At 41.0% G+C, this 23,452-nt stretch overlaps 1 protein-coding gene and 1 pseudogene across 2 annotated transcripts in view; both read right to left on the reverse strand.

Annotated features, from left to right (window-relative positions):
* The window catches only part of EPSTI1 (epithelial stromal interaction 1), a 110,137-nt gene that overhangs the window by 82,387 nt on the left and 4,298 nt on the right, over nt 1-23,452 (reverse strand). For both annotated transcript variants that reach the window (XM_070407459.1, XM_070407458.1), the window contains exons 2-4: nt 5,734-5,792; nt 3,514-3,597; nt 303-376 (exon numbers count right to left, since the gene is read on the reverse strand). In XM_070407459.1, the coding sequence (XP_070263560.1) occupies nt 303-376; nt 3,514-3,597; nt 5,734-5,792 (217 nt within the window). The remainder of the gene's footprint in view (nt 1-302; nt 377-3,513; nt 3,598-5,733; nt 5,793-23,452) is intronic.
* LOC139005051 (COX assembly mitochondrial protein homolog pseudogene) lies at nt 13,218-13,512 on the reverse strand (annotated as a pseudogene).

A 23,452-nucleotide genomic window follows, 5' to 3' on the forward strand; every position in this document is an offset into this window, starting at 1 on the left:
TCATGACTGCTATCCGGTAAACAAATCCATGTTGTTGAAAGCAAAATATTCAAAACATAGTAGAGTTAAACTAGGGAAAAAATCCCTGAACCAGGGGTGCTGCTGACTAATGTATGGCTTGGATGGAAATTCTAGATATATCTCTCTTCAGCTCCTGATTTCTTCGCCTTTGAGAGTTCCCTTTTGCAATTGCTTGAAAGGTTTTATGTTTCTGGTAAGTTACTGTGTTATTTCATAGTTACTAGAAAGTGCTGGTGCTCAAATTCCTTGCCAAAATTAAACTAAAAGAGATGAATTCTGACCTTTTGCTGGTATTTAGATTGCATCAGTTGGAGTTGTTGTTTCTGCCTCACTTCAGCCTCTGATTGGCTTCCACCTAAGGAAAAAAAAAAAGTCACAAAGTTGAAACTTGAATGTTAACCTGAAATGTCAGCCATCAAAAACTAATTAATACATGATATGACTACACAATGAGTTTCTTTAACATTTTTATACCTCTAGAAATAAGGACATAACCAGTTTTCTTAATAAGACATTAAATAATGGCCATCACTTAAAAGATAGACAGAGCTAGACAGATAGACCATATCCCTAAAAGAACAGGACAATCCTACTTGAGTTTTCCACTTGTGTCAATATTCAAGTTTTCCTTTAGATGGAAATCATGCCGCAAACTCCATACTAAATAATAAGAAATACTGCTTGTTTTGGAAATTCTAGAACATTCCTTCTGCTTAAGTATGACCATTTCTTAACCATGATAAGGATTATTATCAATGATGCTTCACTTGCTTTTCTTCTTCTGACCCGATTGTCCTGATTCAAGTGGCAACACTCAGGAAACCCTCAGGGCTCTTGCCACTAAACAAATATGGGGTCTTTATAACCCAGTTTTTAAAAGTACAGTAGAAATATTATTATTTGTAATTGATTGTCAATCTATACTATTTATTGTTCTTTCTGTAGGTATTCATGAAAAATATATGAATGTTAGATTATTTGCCTGCTCCCTCTTTAAACCTAAAATAATTAGGGGCCAGAATGCAGCTTGATAATCATCTACTAGTAAGAATTGCTATTTAGGGATTTCTTAGTGTTTATGCAAGTATGGTATGTGTATTAGAAAAATCCCTTTGAAATAATTCTCTGGTGTTTTTGTCACTAAACGTGTCAGTTCTCTGATTCCCTCTCACAGAAGACACATTAAAACAAATTGCATCACCATAGTTTTTATAATTGAACTGATAAAGACACCATAGGGACTTCTCATCTGAGTCCCAAAAGATATATAAAGCCTGTTTGGTTTGGGCCCTTTCATCTCTGTTGTGGGGGATGGAAGAAAGGGAAAGAAAAAGTGAGGGCCACAAAAAAAAAAGTGAGGGCTATTAAAGCTTTTATATAATGTTTCAGCCACTTTCAGAATCTCCTCAAACTATTCCAATATTTTAAAGAGTAGAGGAATAGGGGAAGAGCTGAGAATAAAAATAAATGAAGATAGTCAGATGTATACAAAGCATTTACAGGTTTTGTTCAAAAATCATCATAAAGTTTAATACACTCTGGAACTTTTTTTTCCTACCCCCTAGCCTCTTTCCACACAGATATCTGTGGCAATTTCTAGATATGTCAAAAATGAGATTCTGTCCTTTCTTAGCTAAGGTCTGAAGACAATAGTAGCCAACCATTCCAAAATCCAAAACAAGGTACTTGGATACCTAAGCAGGATCTTCAAGGAGGTAACTGAACAAGTTTAGAAAACTTGTAGTAACAACTACATTCAGCCTATAAAAAGGGTTGAATAGGTCAAAGGGAGGTAGAAATCAGAGGATGTCTTTGTGGATTTCATCTTCTCTGTGTCTTTGGGGAAGGAGGAATCTTCACTTAAAGATGAACAAGAGACGTTGAATGAAAATCACTTGATGATCTAAATGCATTTCCTCAAGAGACTGAGGGACCTAGTGGACCCATGCCTAGAAAAGTCAGAGCCCAAAGGCTGTTGTCAGTTGTCTACTCAATGGGTCATCAACAAGAGGTGGCTGCATGGCAAATGGCCTGTTTTCCCAGAGTTTGTGTTTCTTGTACTCCCAATCTGAGTTGTCATGAAGGAGAATGTTCATCTAAAGCTGTCCTAAAGGGACTTGCCCATGTGAGCCATCTAGAGAAACAAATGCAGCCCTACAGAGAGAGACTACCTACTAAGAGCCAATGGTGAAGCCACGGTGACAGCAGGAAAGTATATCATCTCTACCAGGGGAATCTAGGTCAAATACGAACGAAGGCAAGGAGGGTATCTGAAGAACTCCAAGGACCCCGGGGCGGTGGGGAGGAGATGCATAGTAAGCATATACCAAGACTAAGAAACCAGGATCAGGGTACTATAGACCCCTAGCACCCTTCCCTCCCCTTCTCCCTTTGACTCTGGAAGGGTCAGAATATGGAAACAGGGCAGTCTGGAGAGAAAAATTCCATATACCCCATTTCCTTTGCTATCTTTCTACCCTAAATATACCTGGGCTGAGCATGGAGGAAGTTCTAATCTTTATTAGTAACAATTCTGCCCAGTAGCTAGGACTGAAGATTAATTACTTAAATGACACTGTTTTATGCCTAGAATTAGCTGAACAACTTTATTAGTTGAGAAAGATCAAAAAGAGCTAATCTAATCCAAATATTAAAGGGACAAACTAGTCCCACAGAGCTGGGTTGAGGGAATCACTTAGGAAGGACAAAGCTGTTTCCCGGTTGTACCTCTCACATCTGGCTTATTCAGTTTACAGGATACACTTAAGATAAACCCTTTTCATGAAACATAGTGGAGGTATGGTGTTGCTTGACACATTTGTATTAACAAAGTCTGTGGAAACTGTACCCAGCCCTTTAAGTTCTTAGCTGATGCTAGAAAAGAAAAGGAAAAACAGACTGAATGATTCCCATTAGGTGGCCTCCCCATTGGAAGATTCAAACACTGGCAAAGGCAGCCAAGACAATTCATCACACTGGCAGCATGTGTCAGAGACCCAAAGGTCTCTATCTGTAGAATACAAACAGAGGTGATGCTTCCCTTTATACCGACCACTGGGCCCCCAGCTCACTCCTGTCTTAGTTTTGGAATTGACTCTCCATTCATTTTTCCCCATTAGCATCAAGAGCCATGATTCATATGCTTGTGATAGCTTTTACTCCCATCCTGACTAGTGCTGTGATGGGGCATACGCAGCGCCCCAGGTAAGATTTCTTCAGAGTTGATCATCTAAGAGGCTCTAAATTGTTTGGCAAATAAGTCATCACTTTATTCCCACATAACTGTGTGGCATCATATGTTTGCTACTTGCAGAAAATTAGAAACAACAATATATCTGCATATTTGTTTCCATTTTAAATGCACTCCATTATAAGAAGCACAGTGACCCAACCACCTGTAAGATACAGTGAAAGAAAGACGTAGGCAAGGTGCTAACAGGATTGATACATGCCCTGTCCTCCTCTATCCAGATGACCACTTTGCTTGCTTACCTAGCCTCCTTGGTACCAGGTTAACTGGCTTCGCTCTATGTTGCTCCTTCCACTTCTCCAGGTTCTCCAGCTCTTTCTCAGCAACTAAGTCAAGTGAGAAATATAAAGTCATCAATCATCAGAATGTTAAAAGGAAACTGATCCCTTTAGGGCATTAAAAACAACCATTAGAGGGCAATTAAATACATGCAGGTATGGGTGGATGAGATATCCGGGAAAGGAAGACACCACTCAGTCCTAACCCCTTGAAGTCACCCTGGGCCCACCTCTGTGGCAATGTCTCTGCATAGGAGGTTCAAATATGGAAAAGAACCTGAACTCCTACTAAAATAAAAGAGTTTCCTTTTTCTTCCCATTCTAGAGAATGTGTGCAAAACTAGAATAATCATGTCAATAAGAGCTTTTCACGCATAGGTAAATATATATTCCCAAGTAATTCTGATGCCCACATTCTTTATTTTAAGTGTTCCCAAATCTTACTGCAACTATACAATGTGAGAGCTCTGCACTGCAGGTGGGCAACCCTGCTCTGGTTTCTGGCACTTGGGAGAGCAGTGCTCATTCCCCAAAATACACTCAGTGACAGCAGGGGGCGCCAGAGATACTAGTTCAGTACTTCCAATGCAGGCCCGAATCTCCACTTAGGCCTGATTGTTCCAAATGTCCATTTATAACATTTTTTAACTATTAGAGAAAAAACTTTCTGAAACACCTCAAAAATCCGGAGCACACTGAGACTTAAGTATTTAAATCAAACGCTTGTGAGATGCCAAAACATTTGGAATTCTGTTGGTCAACTGTTGGCAGTGCCCACTCACTACATAGCAGCATTTGTCATATTCTGCACTGAATATTAAAAGGAAACCTCCAGTTTTACCACCAGGAGGAGAGCTGTTTGCTTTCCTGTTGTTCTCTTATGTCCATCATTAATCATAAAATTAAATTTCCTACAAAGATCTAATAAAGGAGATAGTCCCACAATTGACTTGAACAAGCTTCGTAACTTCCTTGTGAACTAAATTTTAGTTCTCCTTCCAACTCGAGTGTATAATGCTATAATTTTAAATGACAGCATTTATTTTGCTGTACAATTCAATTAAATATCTTAATATCCACAAAAATGAGTACAGTGTGGTCCCTTCCTCAAAGATGTGGTAATCTAAAAAAAAAAAAAAAAAAAAAATTAAAGTACAGCAGGTCCTCCAATATGTTGTTTTATTATAATGTTGATGAGATGCCATAGGAACTTAGCTTTTGTTTATATCAAGTAGCCTATGGTAAAATTGGTTTTATTATACATTGTTTCACTTGAAGTTGCAGAACCTATAAGCAATGTGAATTGAATATACTTACTTTACACAGATAAAAATAACAGAGTAGACTGTGATAGTTACAAAAGTATGGGAGCACAGAAGCTTAAAAATAATTTCATTATGAAGGGATAAAACATATCAAGAAAGAGACAAGTTATTTCAAGTACATAATTATTTTAAGTATATAACTTGTCTATCTCAAAAGTAGTCATCTATAATAATAAAAGCATAATATGCAAATCGACCGAACGACCAAACAGCAGAAAGATCATCTAGACAACCTTCCGGAAGACCATGCTATGACATGCACTGGCGCCAGGCCAGCCAAGGTGGGTGCAATGCAATTGGTCAGGGGGCCCGCCATCAACCCATGATAGCCCCACAGAGGGAGGCCCAGGCCACCAGCTGGGGGGTGATTGGTGGGGGCAATCAATCAGGAGGCTCCACGGAACTAGGGAACTTGTGTGGAGGCAGACATAAGCAGTGCCAGGCCAAGGTGGGTGCAGGCAGGGGGCAGGGGCCAAGAGGCAGCCAGGGCTGCAAAGGCCTACTCTTGCTCGAATTTCATGCATCGGGCCTCTAGTAGTCCTATAAAAATATCTGCAGTCAGCCCAACTTTACAGGAACGAGAAAAAGGTCTATTGGCAAACAGTTTAAGCTCAACAGAAATCTAAGATTTATAATCATGCAATGAGTTCTGCTTTTAGCCTAGAGAAACAAGTTTAGAAGCATTAACAGTATATAATTTTAAAAGGTAGAATTAAAACTGCTGAAGTTAAAGAAAAAAATTGATGAGATCTAGTGAGTATATTCAAATCAGAAAATAAAAATACTTTAGACCAAAACAAATCAATTATACTCTATAAGAACATGAGAAGCTTTCTGAATGTTAAATAAATATACATACTCCTTTGTATCTGCTTTCTTCGGTTTTCATTTGGTGCTATCAAGGTGTAGGCACCTATGCTAGAATGAAGAGGGAAAAATTGTTTATTATCATGAGAAACTACTAATGCCTATAAACCACCAAACATTCTTCCTGCCGATACACTATTTACTATCATCACCATCAAATATGTGCTTTGGAAGGTACTCTTCCTATTAAGACCCAGGTCTGTTCTCCAGAAGCTTTACAATCTAGTTGTCAAAGGAAAACAAATGCAGAGTGACAAGTGACTGCTTCACTGTTGGCTCCTGGTAAACTTTTTGCAGGGACCCACCGCTCCTCTAGGTGATGCTCATGAGCAAATCTCTTTGAGGTGGCTTTAGATGGCCATCCTCTTCCACACGACTGGCCCATATTGGGAGTAAAAGAAACACTCATGCATTCTTTGTTCCCACAAACTGTGAATATGGGCCATTTGCAATGCAGCCATCTCTTTTAACATTATTTTTATTGAATTTCCTAGAGGCCCAGCACACGAAATCATGCAGCCCCACCCACCCACCACCCTACCACGCTCGTGCCCCACCTACCCGTTCTCATCTTGCCAGGCCTGCCTTACTGTCCCACCCACCTGCTGCCCCGCCTGCCCACCAGCTGCCAGCCTTGCTGTGATTGGAGCCTGTGGGCCATGGGGGAGGGACCGAGAGGTGCTCCATGCACTTCATGGTGACCAGTTGTTTGGTCATTTTGGTCATGATGCCTCTGGCCTTTTATTATTATGACTAGAGGCCCAGTCCACAAAAATTTGTGCACTCAGGGGGGTTCCTCAGCCCGGCCTGTGCCCTCTCCCAGTCTGGGACCCCTCGGAGGATGTCCATCTGCTGGGTTAGGCCCGCTCCCCAGGGCATTGGGCCTAAGCTGGCAGTCAGACATCCCTCTGGCAGCCTGGGAGCCCTCGGGGGATGTCCACTTGCCAGTGGGGAGCAGGCCTAAGCTGCAGTCAGACATCCTTAGCGCTGCTGAGGAGGCAGGAGAGGCTCCCACCACCACTGCTGTACTGGCAGCCATCAGCCTGGCTTGTGGCTGAGCAGAGCTCCCGCTGTGGGAGCACACTGACCACCAGGGGGCAGCTCCTGCATTGAGCATCTGCCCCCTGGTGGTCAGTGTGTGTCATAGTGACCAGTCATTCCCAGTCATTCTGCTGTTAGGGTCAATTTGCATATTACCCTTTTATTATATAGGATAGAGGGCTGGTGCATGGGTGGGGGCCGGCTGGTTTGCCCTAAAGGGTGTCCCGGATCAGGGTGGGGGTCCCGCTGGGTTGCCTGGCCAGCCTGGGTGAGGGGCTGAGGGCCATTTTCAGGCTGGCCACACCCCTTCAGGGTGGGGGTCCCCACTGGGGTGCCTGGCCAGCCTGGGTAAGGGGCTGATGGCTGTTTGCAGGCTGGCCACAGTCCCTTCAGGGTGTGGGGCCCCGCTGGGGTGCCTGGCCAGCCTGGGTGAGGGACTGAGGGCCGTTTGCAGGCTGGCCAAGCCCCCCAGCAGGGACCCTCACCCTATGAGGGTGTGGCCATCCTGGGTGAAGGGCTGATGTCCGTTTTCAGGCTGGCCATGGCCCCCAGCCACCCAAGCTCCCAGTGGAGGCTGGCTAAAAGCAGGCATCTGGGATTTATTTATCTTCTATAATTGAAACTTTGTTGCCTTGAGCAGAGGCTGCAGCCACCAGGGCAGGCGGGAGGCTTGACTTCCTCCATCGCCGGGGCAAGCAAGCCTCTTGTTCGCTCCAGCTTCGTGGCTGCCGGCCGCCATCTTGGTTGAGTTAATTTGCATATAGTCGCTCTGATTGGCTGGTGGGCTTGGCTTGGGGCTTAGTGGAGGTGCGGTCAATTTGCATGTTTCTCTTTTATTAGATTAGATTGGGGTGACATTGGTTAATAAAATTATATAGGTTTCAAGTGTACAATCTTATAATACTCCATTTGTATATTGTATTGTGTTCACCACCCCAAGTCAAGTCTCCTTTTATCATCATTTATCCCCCCTCTTTATCATCTTCTACCACTCCTCACCCCCTTTTCCTCTGGTAATCACCATATCATTGTCTGTGTCTATGAGGGTTTTATTTTTTCATTTTTAATTTTTGCTTAATCCCTTCACCTTTTTTACTGAGCCCTTCAACTCAACTCCCTTCTGACAGCTGTTTGTCTGTTCTATGTATCTATAAGCCTGTTACTAGTTTGTTGTTAGTATGTTTTATTCATTAGATTTCACATATAAGTGAAATCATATGATACTTGTCTTTCTGTGACTGGCTTATTTTGCTTAGCATAATACTCTCCAGGTCCATCCATGCTGTTGCAAAAGGTAAGATTTCCTTCTTTTTTACTGCCAAGTAGCATTCCACTGTGTAAATGTACAACAGCTTTTTTACCCACTGATCCTCTAATGTGCACTTGGACTGCTTCCAAATCTTGGCTACTGTAAATAACATAAGGGTGTGAATTAGTGCAGCCATCTCTTCTTGATGACCCATCTCAGTGGTCACTGACCACAGTCTTGTGCTTGAGCTCTGAGTCTTTCAGGCATGGATACCTCATTCTTCTTGGGACACTGGCTGAGCATAATCAGGAGCTCAGAGAAGTAAAGAGTCACTTCAATTCATGAGATTATCAGAGAAGACTTCATTTATGCAAAAATATTCAACTCTGGGATATCAAGAAGATGTTAAAATATTGTGAGCTTTTGAGGGCAGAAACTGCTTGATTGATATGTTTATGCCCAGCCTCTGGCAAAACGCTAATAAAATCTAGCTACTTGACGGATGTGGGCTGAATTAAAATGAAATTATGCCAACACCCAGTCTGTGAGTCTGTGTTGGGTGTCTCTTCTTTGAGATGATCCATGTGGTTCCACAAGGGCATGAGTAGTTCATATAGCAAAAATATAGCTCAGCAACAGACTGTAGCATACATGTGGTTACAGTGTTAGGGAAAATGCTATGTGTAAACACAACCAGTTATAAATGTAGGTTTTCTTTAAAGAAAAACAACAAAAAACAGATAATCTTAGAAGTCTCTCTATCCAACACAGAATGTACAATTTCAAAGGACAAATTAGCAAAGATTGAACAGGAGAGGCCAAAAGCACTGATTAACGGAAGTCATTTCTTCCTTATCTATTTCTGTTCCTAGCAGCGAGCCTTCAGCCAGCTTCAAACTGGGCTTTAATTTTAGACTTGTAAATGGAGGTGTGCAACCACCTTTGCATACAAATGGGGTTGCTGGATGCCCAATTACCTAATGTATATCAGCAGATGTTGCATGTGTAGCCTAGCATACATGCAACGTTATGAATACAAAATTAGGAGGCTGCTGCTGCTGCTGAAAATTAATCCCTTGTCCACTGCATATTCTTTGTTCACCCTAAGAAAGCTTTTTCCCTCCTCAATTGCCAACATTTTATAGGAGCCTGAGAGCTACAATTCTGTGGATAGTACCTTGCAGACTTGAATATGACACAAAAGTGAGCCATTCTGCAGAGTCTTAAAGATGAAACATGACATAATGGATTTACACACCAACCATGAAATGATGGCACAATCCTCAGTGTTCATTAAGATTGTAGTACAGAGCTTCTCATCATACCAGGGATTTGACTATACTGCAAACCAGTCATACTTAAACTTTAGTGCACAGCAGAATCACCTGGAAGATTTGTTAAAGTGCAGAGTTTCTGATTCAGTAGGTCTGGGGTGGGGTCTGATAACTTGCATTTTTAACAGTTCTGGGTCATGCTGGTGTTCTCAGTCTAGGGACCACACTTTGAGAACCACTGCTATAGATCAATCAAGCTGACTTTGAACATCTGCACTAAAAGGGATTTTAGGGATGAAGAAACCACTGATAAGGACACATATGTTAAAGATCATGGGTTATTTAAGCAATAGTGCAGAGGTGCAAACCCAGGACTTTTGACTCAGACCAGTTAGGTGTCTGCAGCTAACTCTTCAGCTCAATATAGAAAGCATAACTTCAGCCGCGTTTATATATATATATATATATATATATATATATATATATATATTGATTGATTTTTTACAGAGAGGAATGGAGAGGGATAGAGAGTTAGAAACATCGATGAGAGAGAAACATCAATCAGCTGCCTCCTGCACACTCCCCATTGGGGATGTGCCTGCAACCAAGGTACATGCCCTTGACCGGAATCGAACTCAGGATCCTTGAGTCCACAGGCCGATGCTCTATCCACTGAGCCAAACCGGTTAGGGCAACTTCAGCCTCTTGATAGATTTCCAAACAAAGTAGTGTACTTAATTTAACTGAGCACCTATAGATTTGTCGTGTTAGGGACAATACCAAAACACAGACACCAACCACTTTAACAGAGCTTATGCTTTAGTCAGGAACTGCCAGAAGCCGGTCCATCCTTGCTGCTTGACACAGTCGCTGCAGGAAAGAAACATCTGCACAGCATATGCTTCAAGGGACCTGGCATATATAGCATATTGTTCTTAATATGTTTGCTCTCCTTAGTGCCATGTGTTTTAACCAAGGTCACCTCTCTGAGAAAGGTTGTTTCCCCAGGTGGGGATTTTTCCCTGAGGTTAGGGAGGGGATACAACCCCTTAATTAAGTGCCAGGTGGGTAGTTAAGCTACATCATCTTTACTCCCTGGAATGGAGATAAGAAATGCCCTAACCTTTGCAATAGAAATTGACAGGATTAAAATCAACTGGTATAAATACAGATGTAACAAGACAATAAACATCAGATTCTAACCAGAACTTGGCTGGAGATCCTGGCTCGAGGTCCTGACTAGGCTGCTGATCAACTGAAGGCTGTCTCCGTGTCATTCCTTCTTCGCCGACTCTGTCCACACCTTTGGGGACCCCTGGACCTGCTGGGGTTGGACCCCAGCAAGGAACAATTCATGAAACCACGAGAACACACCACAAGGATATCCAAACAACCATCAAAGTGAGATAAAGAAGTGGTGAGAGATCCAAGGTGGAGGAGAGTCAGAGATCCCAGAGGGGTAGAACACTGCAGAGAAGAATAGCAAATGGAGGCTTAAAAGATAGGCTCTAAAAATGGCAAAAAAAGTTTGTTTGCTAAGACTTTGCTAAGAGCAGCTTCGTAGAGAATTTTCCAAGCTCCATGGGTCTCTGGCATAAAAATTTTGCAAAAGATTTGGGAAGTAAAATTAATATGTTTTTTTAAAGATTTCATTCTACAATATCTAATCTGATTAAGTTCAAGTCTAATAACATCATATTAGAATCTTTAGTCTTAGAAATAGGACTATGGTCAATCTGTGGCCAATGTGTAGGCTACGGATACCCAGACATGGTAGAGGGCTGTGAAAAGAGGAAAAGAATTGTCTAGCCACAAATCAGAGGTTTTTAATTGAAAGCACTTAAATATAATCCCAAGATCAAGGACAATGGTCCTAGTAATAAATGTTTTATGTTAGTGAATTTCTTAGCAACCGCCTTAGTAATATTTTATTGGCTGAAAATGCCAAGTCTAAAAGGTAATATTCAGAAGAAAGCACTGCCGATGAATTGAGCTTCTGTTCCTCTTACTTCCAATAGGAAGAAGAGCATAAATCTAAGGATCTGCTTTTTGTTTTTTTATATCATATGGCAGAGCGTAATGCCTTGGTAGATACAAATATTCATCCCTTTTCTCCTAGCTTTTCCTTGACATGAATAACATATAACTTATTCATGCTTTCAGCCAATTATTTTCCACCCACAACAAGGGCCTCTGCTGTTTTAACCTCCATGTCATCCCTTTCAACCGTCTGACTCTCGAAGCGACTGATCTACACAAGCACAACCTACCTTTCAGTGTTTAGTATTCTGGTCATTTCCTGATTAAGCAACATTCAAGCTACTGAAATAAATGTATATCTTTGAAAATGAGTTTCCTTAATTACCTCATTGAAATTTAATGGAATTTCTCAATTTGTAAGGTTGTTTTCACTTTCCAACAGCACATATCAGTGACATATATTAAGGGAGAACATATAAAAGAATAGCACAAAAGAAAAAATTTTTTCCTGCACCATAAAAAAATAAATAAATATATTCAAGAAATGTTTTCTTTGTGAGGTCTCTCCTGAGCTACACAACTGCTTCTCCTGCATACATTCTTGCACAATTTTTATGAAGCCTCATCAATAAGCACTCTATGAAAAAATGTCATGTTGAAATTATGAAAAATATCCTGGCTGTCTAATAGTATTACATAAATATATATCCTGGTGTGTAGAAACTGCAGATGTAATTTAAATTTCTAATTAAGAACAATACTGGTTGACTTAAAACACACACACACACACACACACACACACACACACACACATAGCCAAGAGCAAAAATTCAGAAAGAGGTAGAAGATTTGTTACAAACGTAATTTCAAGCAGACGAATAGACATAGTCTGCTGTCCTATACACAAATGGTTTGAGGTTTTCATAGTTTAAGAAAATCTTATCCTTGGATGAAATTGTAAAAAAGAATGATTTGGTTAATCAAAGGTACTGGATAGAGACTTATTATCTAGATAAGGCTTTCCATATTGGTTTTTACTAAATGATCTTCAATGCAGGAATCTGAACCTTACTGTTTTAGCCAGCATCAGTCAAAACCTGAAGCACTCAAGCTTCCAAAAGTTCTTTTATAAACACATCATATTCCCAAAAGAAACATAAAATAACAAGATCAGGCCGAGTAAATCATCCTTGACCCCTAAGTCTGTTACACTAGCCCTGATCCAGCACTCCACACCACCCGTGTGGAAAGACTCGTGAATGCTCTTTGGTTTCAGAATGCACAGAGTCGAAAACATTGTCTGCACACCCAAGAGGCTGATATGAAGCTGGTTAGTTCTATAACTCACAGCTTCTGTTCAAGAGCTGAATAGATACTCAAAGGGAAAAGATAAATAAACAAGGGATCATCAGGTCATCAGAGCTTCTGTAGATGGGGTGCCTTTGTGGAAACTAGAAAGAAGTCCACACACACAGACATATCCATACCAGGGCTCCTATGCAGGTCCATGGCTTCATGAGACACAGTAAACTTAGACAAATGAGAAAAATATGTCGCACACATGGTTTGGTATATACAGTTGAACCTTGAGCAACAATGGTTTGAACTGCATGGGTCAACTTATATATGGTTGTTGTTATTGTTGTTTTTCAATAAAAACAGTCAGCCCTTGGCATCCACAGATTCAACCAATCACAGATAAAAAACAGTATTTTTGCACTCCCAAGCATGGAATCCCACCTCTAATTGAAAATACTGTTGTTGTCATTGTTTTTTGTTTTGTTTTGCTTTAACTAGAAAATCTTTATTTCAGATTAAAATAATATGTTCATAATTTAGAATAAAGCAAGCACACTTCCTTGAGTCCATTATTTTAGGTAATTATAGTTTCTATGAACAGAGATACTGGGTATCTATCATTTAAATATTTGCCTACATGCTTGTTGGACATTTCTATAGCCTTTTCTTCTTAGGAATTCCAGTTTTTCTGAATTCTTCCCTTTCCTTAGGGTATTCCATTTTGCATTCCCCATAAAAGGCAGGATCATTACAGTAAGCCATTAGACATCCTTTCAATGCAGAATTTCTTTCCAACATTTTACTACCATAGGATCTCACATTCCTTGCAACATTTGGTCAAATCTTGAACTTCTTCAGAACATCTCTCTTAGGCCTTTTCTTTCATTATTTTAGGTATAAAAATATATTTTTTGACATGACTGAGATGCTGCTCATGTGACCCAGCAAACACACTTCTCAGGATTTATCCTACCGGGTCAAGTGCCATCTCGGTGACAGAGGAAGGCCGAAAATACTTTTTTTTGGTCCATGATTGGTTGAATCCATGAATGCACAGGGCTGACTATAGAGTCAAAAGTTGTATGTGGATTTCTTGTTGAAGGGTCAACTGTATTTCAGCTCCAAATTACCACCCTAGCCAAGCAAGTTTGTGCAGTTAGCAGCCTGAACAATTTTACAGGATGGACCTGAACAATGTCAAATTTCTTCACTTAAAACACATAAGTGATAAAAGCTATGGAAAAAAAGAAAGCAAGAAAGATTCACTCTAAGGATAAAAAGAATGTATATAAAATACAATATTATAGAGATTCATCATCTTTTAGACATCAGAAGCCAATCAATGATGGAAGTAGAGATGGGGTCCAACTGATAGTTATACTTGCAAAATGCATAAACTTGCTCCCTCAGTATAAATAACTATAAGAAATCCATATTTTCAAAATATATCAATATAGGTCTGGGGATTTGATTTGACCTTACTGACAAAATAATCTTAACCCAAAAAACTAACCTGGATGCTGGCAGAAGTCATGAGACTCCTAGGTCAGAAACAAAGGACCTTAATACTCACGGCATAGCAGGCAACATGAACACCAGCATATTTACATCTGTTCCCTCTGGCCCCAAGTCTTATGGGGGCAACATTGTGATTGCATTACAGCTGAGGAAAACTGAGTTGGGGATCTGCCATTTATATATCAACTAAGTAAGCAAGACTGGTCCTTGTCCTGGGGAATAGTATGGTGCATCTTTCAAAGTTCCCAGCTGCATAACAACTCTGAGAAATTGTTCAGATTAAAAAATGGTCAGGAGCCCTAACCGGTTTGGCTCAGTGGATAGAGCATCAGCCTGCGGACTCAAGGGTCCCGGGTTCAATTCTGGTCAAGGGCATGTACCTTGGCTGCGGGCACACCCCCACTGGGGAGTGTGCAGGAGGCAGCTGATCGATGTTTCTCTCTCATCGATGTTTCTAACTCTCTATTCCTCTCCCTTCCTCTCTGTAAAAAATAATAATAATAAAAAATAAATGGTCAGGGATGCAGTCCTGGCATACCCAGCAAGACATATCAAAGTGAAAGAAGTCCAAGAAAGGCTGTCTTTACCAACAGAATATTTAGGATTAACATTCTTTTTTAAAAAATATATTTTATTGATTTTTTACAGGGAGGAGGGGAGCAGGATAGAGAGTTAGAAGCAACGATCGATCAGCTGCCTCCTGAACACTCCCCACTGGGGATGTGCCCGCAACCAAGTTACAAGCCCTTGACCGGAATCGAACCCGGGACCCTTCAGTCCGCAGGCTGATGCTGTATCCACTGAGCCAAACCAGTCAGGGCAAGATTAACATTCTTTTTAAGGATAGCTGAATGAAAAGGAAATTGGCATTTCCATAAAAACCTGGGCTATACATTTTCTTTTTTATTATAACTAAAAGGCTATGATCTAATTATGTATGCAAATTACATCATAGCCTCCTCAAGGTTATCTATAACTTAAAGCAAAGCTCCTCAATCTTATCTGTAACTTAAAGGAAAAAATCAGAACTTCAAGACATAGAAAATTATATCTAATTTTCACATAGAACATTTTAAAATGATATTCATCATTTATTTCTGATTTTAAAAGAAACATATGACCCAGTGGTGTGGCTCAGTAGTTGAGTGTCAATTCATGAGCCAGGAGGTCATGGTTCAATTCCTAGTCAGGGGTCAGGACACATGCCTGGATTTCAGGCTCAATCCCTAATAAGGGGCATGCAGGAGGCAGCTGATTGATAATTCTGATGATTCTCTCTCAACATTGATGTTTCTATCTCTCTCTCCATCTCCCTTCCTCTCTCTGAAATTAGTAAAAACATAGTTTTGAGAAACATAAGCTCATTGAAAATAATGCATATTCTTAAAACATTTAAAAGTCACTCATAATCCCACCCCTTAGAGATCTCAATTACAGTTTTTTTGGGTACATTTCAGCCCAACCTATATTCTGTACAAGTTATTGTACAGTTGTAATCATATCTTAAGTTCAATTCTGTATTCTGCTTTCATTTATAAGTGGTTTCCCAATTATACATGAAACAAGCTTAATATTAAATGGCTCCATAATATTTCATGACATAGATGTATCATAACATAATTATTCACTTTACCATTTCAGTTGTGTCAATTGTTAACTATTATAAACAATCTTGCAGGATGTACAAAGTATAAAACACAAAGCTTTGCACAGCACAATATCTAAAAGAAAACTCGAATAGTCCTCTAAAATCAGTCCTCTACAGGAATATGGATTACATTTAAATATCTTATTTACATTTCCAAAACCAGAGACAATGTGATTACATAATCAATTTATGCTCTTATGCCTAACATTCCTCAATTCTTAAACTAAAACAATGCTTGGAAATAAATGTTCTATTATGGTTGCCTACCAATTGTACTATATCAGCCCTAGACTACCTATTTTCAGACTTATTTTATAGGAGAAAAACAAATAAATACAGCTAGCTATTAAGACACCTATTTGAGGATATAAGTTCTATTGTATGTAATTATAATCGTTATATGTAACATATATAACTTAATAAACTTATTTTATACACGAGAGGCCTGGTGCATGAAATTCATGCACAGGGGAGGGGTGTCCCTCAGCCCGTCCTGCACCCTCTTGCAATCTGGGACCCCTCAGGGGATGTCCGACTGCTGCAGGGATCAGGCCTAAACCAGCAGTCGAACATCCCTCTCACAATCCAGGACCACTGGCTCCTAACTGCTTGCCTACCTGATCACCCCTAACTACTCACCTGCCTGCCTCATCGCCCCTAACCACTTGCCTGCCTGCCTGATCGCACCTAACCACTCTGACTGCCTGCCTCATCGCCCCTAACCATTCTGCATGCCTGCCTCAGCACCCTTAACCACTCTGCCTACCTGCCCGATCACCCCTAACTGCTCGCTGCCTGCCTGCCTGATAGCCCCTAACTGCCTCTGCCTCAACACCCACCACCACGGCTTCATCCAGAAGGACATCTGGAATGATGTCCGGGAGGTAGTCTAATTAGCATATTACGCCTTTGTTATTATAGATACAATATAGACCCTGGTCCTGAATCACTTAATACATTCCTTTTTCATGCTATGACTGAATCCTTTGCTGCTTCTTCTACAATATATGTAATACTAGGGGCCCAGTGCATGAATTCGCGCACTTTGAAAGGAATTGTGGGCTGCAAGGCTGCAGTGGGCACAGTGGTGGGTCTTGGCCCATCCTCCATGCCCCTGCCCAACCCCTCCCACTGCAGCCCCCAGTCTCTTGTCTGCCAGCAGCCCTGCTCCCGCTGCCGCGCACTCCCATGCGCTGATGGTGCTGGCCCCACTGATGGCAGGTGTGAGTGGGGAAGTCGATGGTAGCAGGTGCAAGTGGCAGCTCCAGTGCTGGCAGTGGGTGCGAGTGCCAGGTGGGACCATGGCACACGTGAGCAAAGAATTTTCAGTAACCACCAGAGGCTTGCCCTGATGACAGCAACCGGCGCCCTGCCTTGGTCTGGCACCCTTGCTCCACCATCCCGCCACAGCTGATGCCCGCCATGTTCTGCATGTGCTCTCTGGTGGTCAACGCACATCATAACGACCAGTTATTTGGTTGTTCAGCTATTTGGTCTATTTGCATATTAGGGTTTTATATATATATATATAGTTTTTAAGATTATATTTTTACATCCCTAGTTCTGGCTCTTCACTCTCACATCTATATCCTGGTTCCTGATTCTTTCCTTTTCTTTGTTGTGTCCCAGGAGTAATAAGAATCACTGAAACAAAATGGTATTGATAAATAATATCTCATTAAAGATTACTAAACAGTTTTCTACTATAAAAAATAGTATGATTCTGCCCTGGCCAGTGTGGCTTAGTTGGTTGGGCATTGCCATGTGCACCAAAAAGTTGTCAGTTTGATTCCTGGTCAGGACACATGCCCGGGTTGTGAGCTCAATCTCCAGTGAGGGGTGTGCAAGAGGCAGGCAATTAATGTTTCTCTCTCCCTCTCCCTTCCTCTCTCTCTCTAAAAGTCAATAAAAATATATATTTTTAAAAATAGCACAGTTCTGATCCCAGGGTAAACTGTACAAATTTTAAATATACAGCTACATGACAAGCCTTCTTTTAACTTATCCAGATACCAAAAGAATAATGGCAAAAGAGGGAGAGGTACCATGAACATTAGGATATTATCTAAGTTACTTTCCCCCACCTTTTAATCTTAAATTTTAAGCCTATAAGCAAAATTAAAATATTGTGGAAAATAAAAACCCATATCTATTACCTATATTTACCAATTGTTAATGTTTTGTTACATTGCTTTTTCTCTTTCCTCTTCTTCATTTGTTTTTTTTTCTGAACCATATGATTGTAAGCTGCAGAGTCATGACACATCACCCCTAAATACTTCAGCATATATCTCCTGGGAACAAACAGTACTCCTTAAACATGATAGGACTATCATACCCCAGAAATTTTAGTATTCAGTCTATATTTAAATTTCTAACTTGCTCCAATTTTTTATATTCTTCCCTACTCCTATTGCATCCGAGATCCAATCATGAAATATACACTCCTATGGTTTGGCATTCTTTTAGACTCCTACAGTCTAATCACTTTTATTTTTGAAGAGTCCAGGTGTAATAATTAATTTTATATGTCAACTTAACTGGGTCACATGTGTCTGTGAGGATTTACCTGGAAGGTATAACCATTTGAACCGATAAACTGAGTAAACGCCCCTCTCTAATTTGGGTGGACATCATCCAATCCACTGAGGGCCTTCATGAATAGAAAAAATAAAAGGCAGAGGAAGGTGGAAACCATTCTGCCTGCCTGTCGAGCTGACACAGAGATCCTCACCCACCCTCAGTGCTCTAGGCCCGTGGTTGACAAACTGCTGCTCGCAAGCCAAATTCGGCTCTTTGGCCCCTTGAGTGTGACTCTTCCTAAGCCTTAAGAGTACCCTAATTAAGTTAATAACAATGTACCTACCTATATAGTTTAAGTTTAAAAAATTTGGCTCTCAAAAGAAATTTCAATCATTGTACTGTTGATATTTGGCTCTGTTGACTAATGAGTTTGCCGACCACTGCTCTAGGCTCTTGGGCCTTGAGACTCGGAGTGGGAGACACCTTCATTCTCTGGCTTTCATGCCTTCAAGCTTGTGCCTTGCACCTTCCTGGGTCTTCCACCTGCAGATGGCAGGTTGTGGGATTTCTTAGCCTCCATCACTGAGCCAACACCCTACAATAAATCATATATATATTTTTTTTTCTAATAAAAGAGAAACATGCAAATTGACCGTACCTCTGCTATGCCCACAAGCCATGCCCACCAGCCAAGTCCATTAGCCAATCAGGAGCAAATATGCAAATTAACCCTACTAGGATGGTGGCGGCCACAGAGCTGGAGCAAACAGGAGGCTTGGGTTGCCCCCGGCAATGGAGGAAGCCAAGCTTCCTGCCTGCCCTGCTGGCCCTGAGCTCCGTTCAAGGCTATAAAGTTTCAATTATAGAAGATAAATAAATCCCAGATACCTGCTTCCAGCCCGCGGCTGTGGCCAGCCTAAAAATGGCCATCAGCCCCTCACCCAGGCTGGCCAGGCATCTCAGTAGGGCTCCCCACCCTGAAGGGGCTGTGGCCAGCCTGAAAACAGCCATCAGCCTCTCACCCAGGCTGGCCAGGCACCCTAGCGGGACCCCCACCCTGATCCAGGACACCCTTCAGGGCAAACCAGCCAGCCCCCACCCATGCACCAGCCCTCTATCCTATATAATAAAAGGGTAATATGCAAATTGACCCTAACAGCAGAACGACTGGGAATGACTGGTCACTAAGACACGCACTGACCACCAGGGGGCAGATGCTCAATGCAGGAGCTGCCCCCTGGTGGTCAGTGCACTCCCACAGGGGGAGCTCTGCTCAGCCACAAGCCAGGCTGATGGCTGCCAGCACAGCGGTGATGGTGGGAGCCTCTCCTGCCTCCTCAGCAGTGCTAAGGATCTCCGACTGCGACTGCAGCTTAGGCCTGCTCCCTGCTGGCAAGTGGACATCCCCTGAGGGCTCCCGGGCTGCCAGAGTGATGTCTGACTGCCAGCTTAGGCCCAATCCCTTGGGGAGCGGGCTTAAGCCAGCAGGTGGACATCCTGCGAGGGGTCCCAGACTGCAAGAGGGCACAGGCCGGGCTGAGAGACCCCCCAAGTGGACAAATTTTTGTGCACCGGGCCTCTAGTATGTATGTGTGTGTGTGTGTGTGTGTGTGTGTATACCTGATCAATACACCAGGTAAATTGTCTTACAGAATTTATAAAATGCCTCACAATCTGAATTTGAGAAATGATTTCCCACACAATTAAATATTTAGGTTAAACATTTTTGGAAATAGTACCACATAGGAGATATTATCCAAGATTCTGCTATTAGAACTAGAGTTGTTTCCTTGTGCAAATAAATAATAAACCAATGTAAAAAATCAGTATCTGCCTATATGATAGAGAGCAATCACATTTTAAAATAAAGATTAGAAAGGGAACATATCTTCTTATACCTGTCACCTCCTATTGGCAGTAGAAATCAAAGGGTATAATGGTCCTAAGACTTCCTACTTGGCATAAAAGAGTCAAAAAGCACAACCTACACATTAAAAACAACAATGTCTTTGTATGAAAATATTCGAAGTGTTGATTTCTAAGGATTAGAATTACAGGGGACTTTATATTATTTTTACAATGTTTGAGTGATTGTAACAAGCAGATATGACTTCACTTCTATAATCAAGAAAAAATATTCCAAAGATTTTGAAATGAAAAATATATTCAAAGATTTAGGGCTCACATTTTCTTACAAGATTAGGTAGCACAGAATTTCTGCTCTCACTGGTTCCATAGTAAAACAATCACTGGGCAATACTAGCCCTAGAGTTTTAATGATGGCAGATGTCTTCAGTTTTTCAAGACTGTAATGGATTGCCTTTTAAGTGTTTATATGGGGGTGGAGGGATTACAAACATTACAGAACAAAGGAACCATCATCTGTTGATTCTCTGATATACAACAGACACTTCAAATGTGGTCTTCTGCCTTTGATTTTTTTTTCCTGTAAAGCTTTTGTTTCAGATTTAAATACATTCTGAATAGATGCAATTAACCTTAACAATATGTATAACCTTACAGCACTGTACTGACTTTGAAGTAAGTAACCTACTGTGTAATTGAACTGTTTCTCTTTTTCTCATTTCTGCTACACATCTACTGATTATTATAGGTGTTACATGTTTTCAAGCTTTCATCATCCTGTTGATTTATTGTTTCACTGTTTCAGCTGTCAAAGGCTTTTTGAGAAATGCCCACTCATTTTTGGTGATATTATATTTGAATAAAAATGATTACTCCCTAAGACTTGGCAGGCTGCAATTTCATACCATACTGAGGAGCGGAATCTAGTGCAAGAGAGTTGGAAATTCATTCTAAGCAGGACCATGATTTCTACCCTCCCGCATAAACAGGAAAGTAAATTTGATCTAATCAAACAAAAATGGCTTTTATTTCCATTCACTCCAATAATGTCTTCTGCCATGCATAGAACTGTGCTTTTCAAACTGTAGGTAGTAACCCACTAAAAAGAAATTTATTTTTAATGAAGAAAAAGAAAAAAATGTCAAGAATTTATCACATATAGCAAGAATCCCACAGAAAATTTGCTCTTATAAACTACTTCTCTATCCAAATCATTTGAAAGCTGTAAACAAATGTCACATTACTGTTTCTATAGTACCCCTAGCCTATAGGAGTTCTATTTTCTTGATGTGAACATATGATAATTGATAGGAAATTAACTAGTTGCACTCCACTCCTTTCTCCAGCTCTACATCATGTTCAGGATCCAGCCTGTGGTGGGTAGACTCCTGTTTGAATGCTGGTTCTGAGACTTGGGACATCAATTAATCTCTCACAACTCAGTTTATTTATCTAAAAAGTAACAATGTCTTTATTGTGAAGAGAAAAATTTTAAATAGTATATAATATGATTAGCACAAGGTCTAGCACATGATTTAGAGTTCCAGACATAAAAGTTTACATTATTGATTCTTATTTTGGTTTTAGTCTCTCAGATTAACTCTTTCAGGTTGCAACTCATTTCAAGGTACTCAGTTTAACTATTTCAGGTCACTGCTAATTCACTCTATGCTACCAAAGTATCGCAATGCTTTGTCGCATTTCTCATTTCAAAAATAAGTTAAATAGGCAGAGCTCCACTGATTAGTTTGGTAGTAGAGTCTGGTAATCGTTGAGCCATATCACTATCATAAAGTTAGAAAATCATTAAATAGTATTGTTAAATACTACCTGTTATCTTACAAACTTCCTGAATGCTTATGAGTCCTACGTGGAGACTGGGTTAAATAGCCCCCTAATGAATAGCCACCGATATTGAGCCATCAAGAAGAGTACTCCTCAGCTGGCGGGTAGCTTCGTTGGTTGGAGTGTTGTCCCCTAAACCAAAAGGTTGCAGGTTTGATTCAACTCAGGGCACATAACCTAGGTTGTGGGTTCAATCCCTGGTCAGGGTGTGTTTTTTTCTCTCTCCTTTCCTGTCTCTGAAAATTCATGAAAACATATCCTCAGGTGAGGATTTAAAAAAAAGAAGAAGAGTACTCATCAGAATCAATCACAGATGTTTCTCTCCTTGTGTATTATTGTTTCAGAGCACTAAAGGGAACATTGGCATTATTCAGCTCTCCATTCCCAGGGAAAAGGGATAACCTGATGCTTTCATGCTATTTAGCATCTATAGGCAAAGCTTATTTTCTCAGTCATATGAAGAGACTGTAGAGAAATCTGAAGCATTGCAGTGAAGGAGAAACAGTAAACGGTTCTTATTGGCTCTCATAAATTTGTACAAGCTTGAACTCTATTTAAGACTATTTTATGTGGCTAGTTTAATATGTTTTTATTGATTTTAGAGAGTGAAGAAGGGAGACGGAGAGATAGAAACATCCATGAGAGCCCTGGCTTGTGTGGCTCATTGGTTAGAGTATTAGTTACCAGGGTTATTTCCTTTCCAGTAGCACAATGAGCTGTGTGAAGTGTTGGCCCTAGTTAGGTTACTCAGTGGGTAGAGCAGTTCGATTCCAGTCAAGAGCACTTACCTCAGTTGGAGGCTCAATCCCCAGCCCTGGTCAGGGCACATGCAGGAGGCAACCAGTCGATTCTCTCTCACATCAATGTTTCTCTCTTTCCCCCTTCTTTCCACTCTCTCTAAAAAATCTATGGGATAAAATATCCTCGGGTGAGGATTAACCAAAAACAGGTACTGAAGTTAAGGAAAGCTAGGGAATGTCCCCCGAGTTCCAAGGCAGGAAATGAGAAAAAGGAGTGGGTTTCCCCAGTACACATATAAAGCAGTCCATCAGACACAGTGTGGAAGCTGTGTGGTCAGGGGTAGGTGCATCTTAAAGACTCTGTCTGTTTGGGTTCTCCCAGAAGCCGACATCAAAAATACATCAAGATGGGATTAGACATGAGAGATTTTCAGTGGGGAGGGGGGTGCCTGTGAAGGATAAAAGGGTAATAAGCAGGAGCAGGCAGGGAAAGCCTTGAGAACATGAGCAGGTCTAATATCTATGAAAGGAGAGAGGGGAGATTGAGAAGAGCCTCACACTGCTGCTATACAGTTCTGAGGATGTTGGGTACATCAATGGTGAGTCTTCTGGCAAAAGCTGACCAATAGAGGAGTTCCACATGGGCAGGAATGGGCTTGCACTAGTACCCTGTAATGCTCAGTCACTGGCTGGGAAGAGTGCAGAATAAGTGTGCTCTCAGAGCAAAG

Source organism: Myotis yumanensis, unplaced genomic scaffold (genome assembly GCF_028538775.1).
Source record: "Myotis yumanensis isolate MYYU_CA2020_CCGP unplaced genomic scaffold, mMyoYum1.0.hap1 SCAF_3, whole genome shotgun sequence".
Classification (NCBI taxonomy): domain Eukaryota; kingdom Metazoa; phylum Chordata; class Mammalia; order Chiroptera; family Vespertilionidae; genus Myotis; species Myotis yumanensis.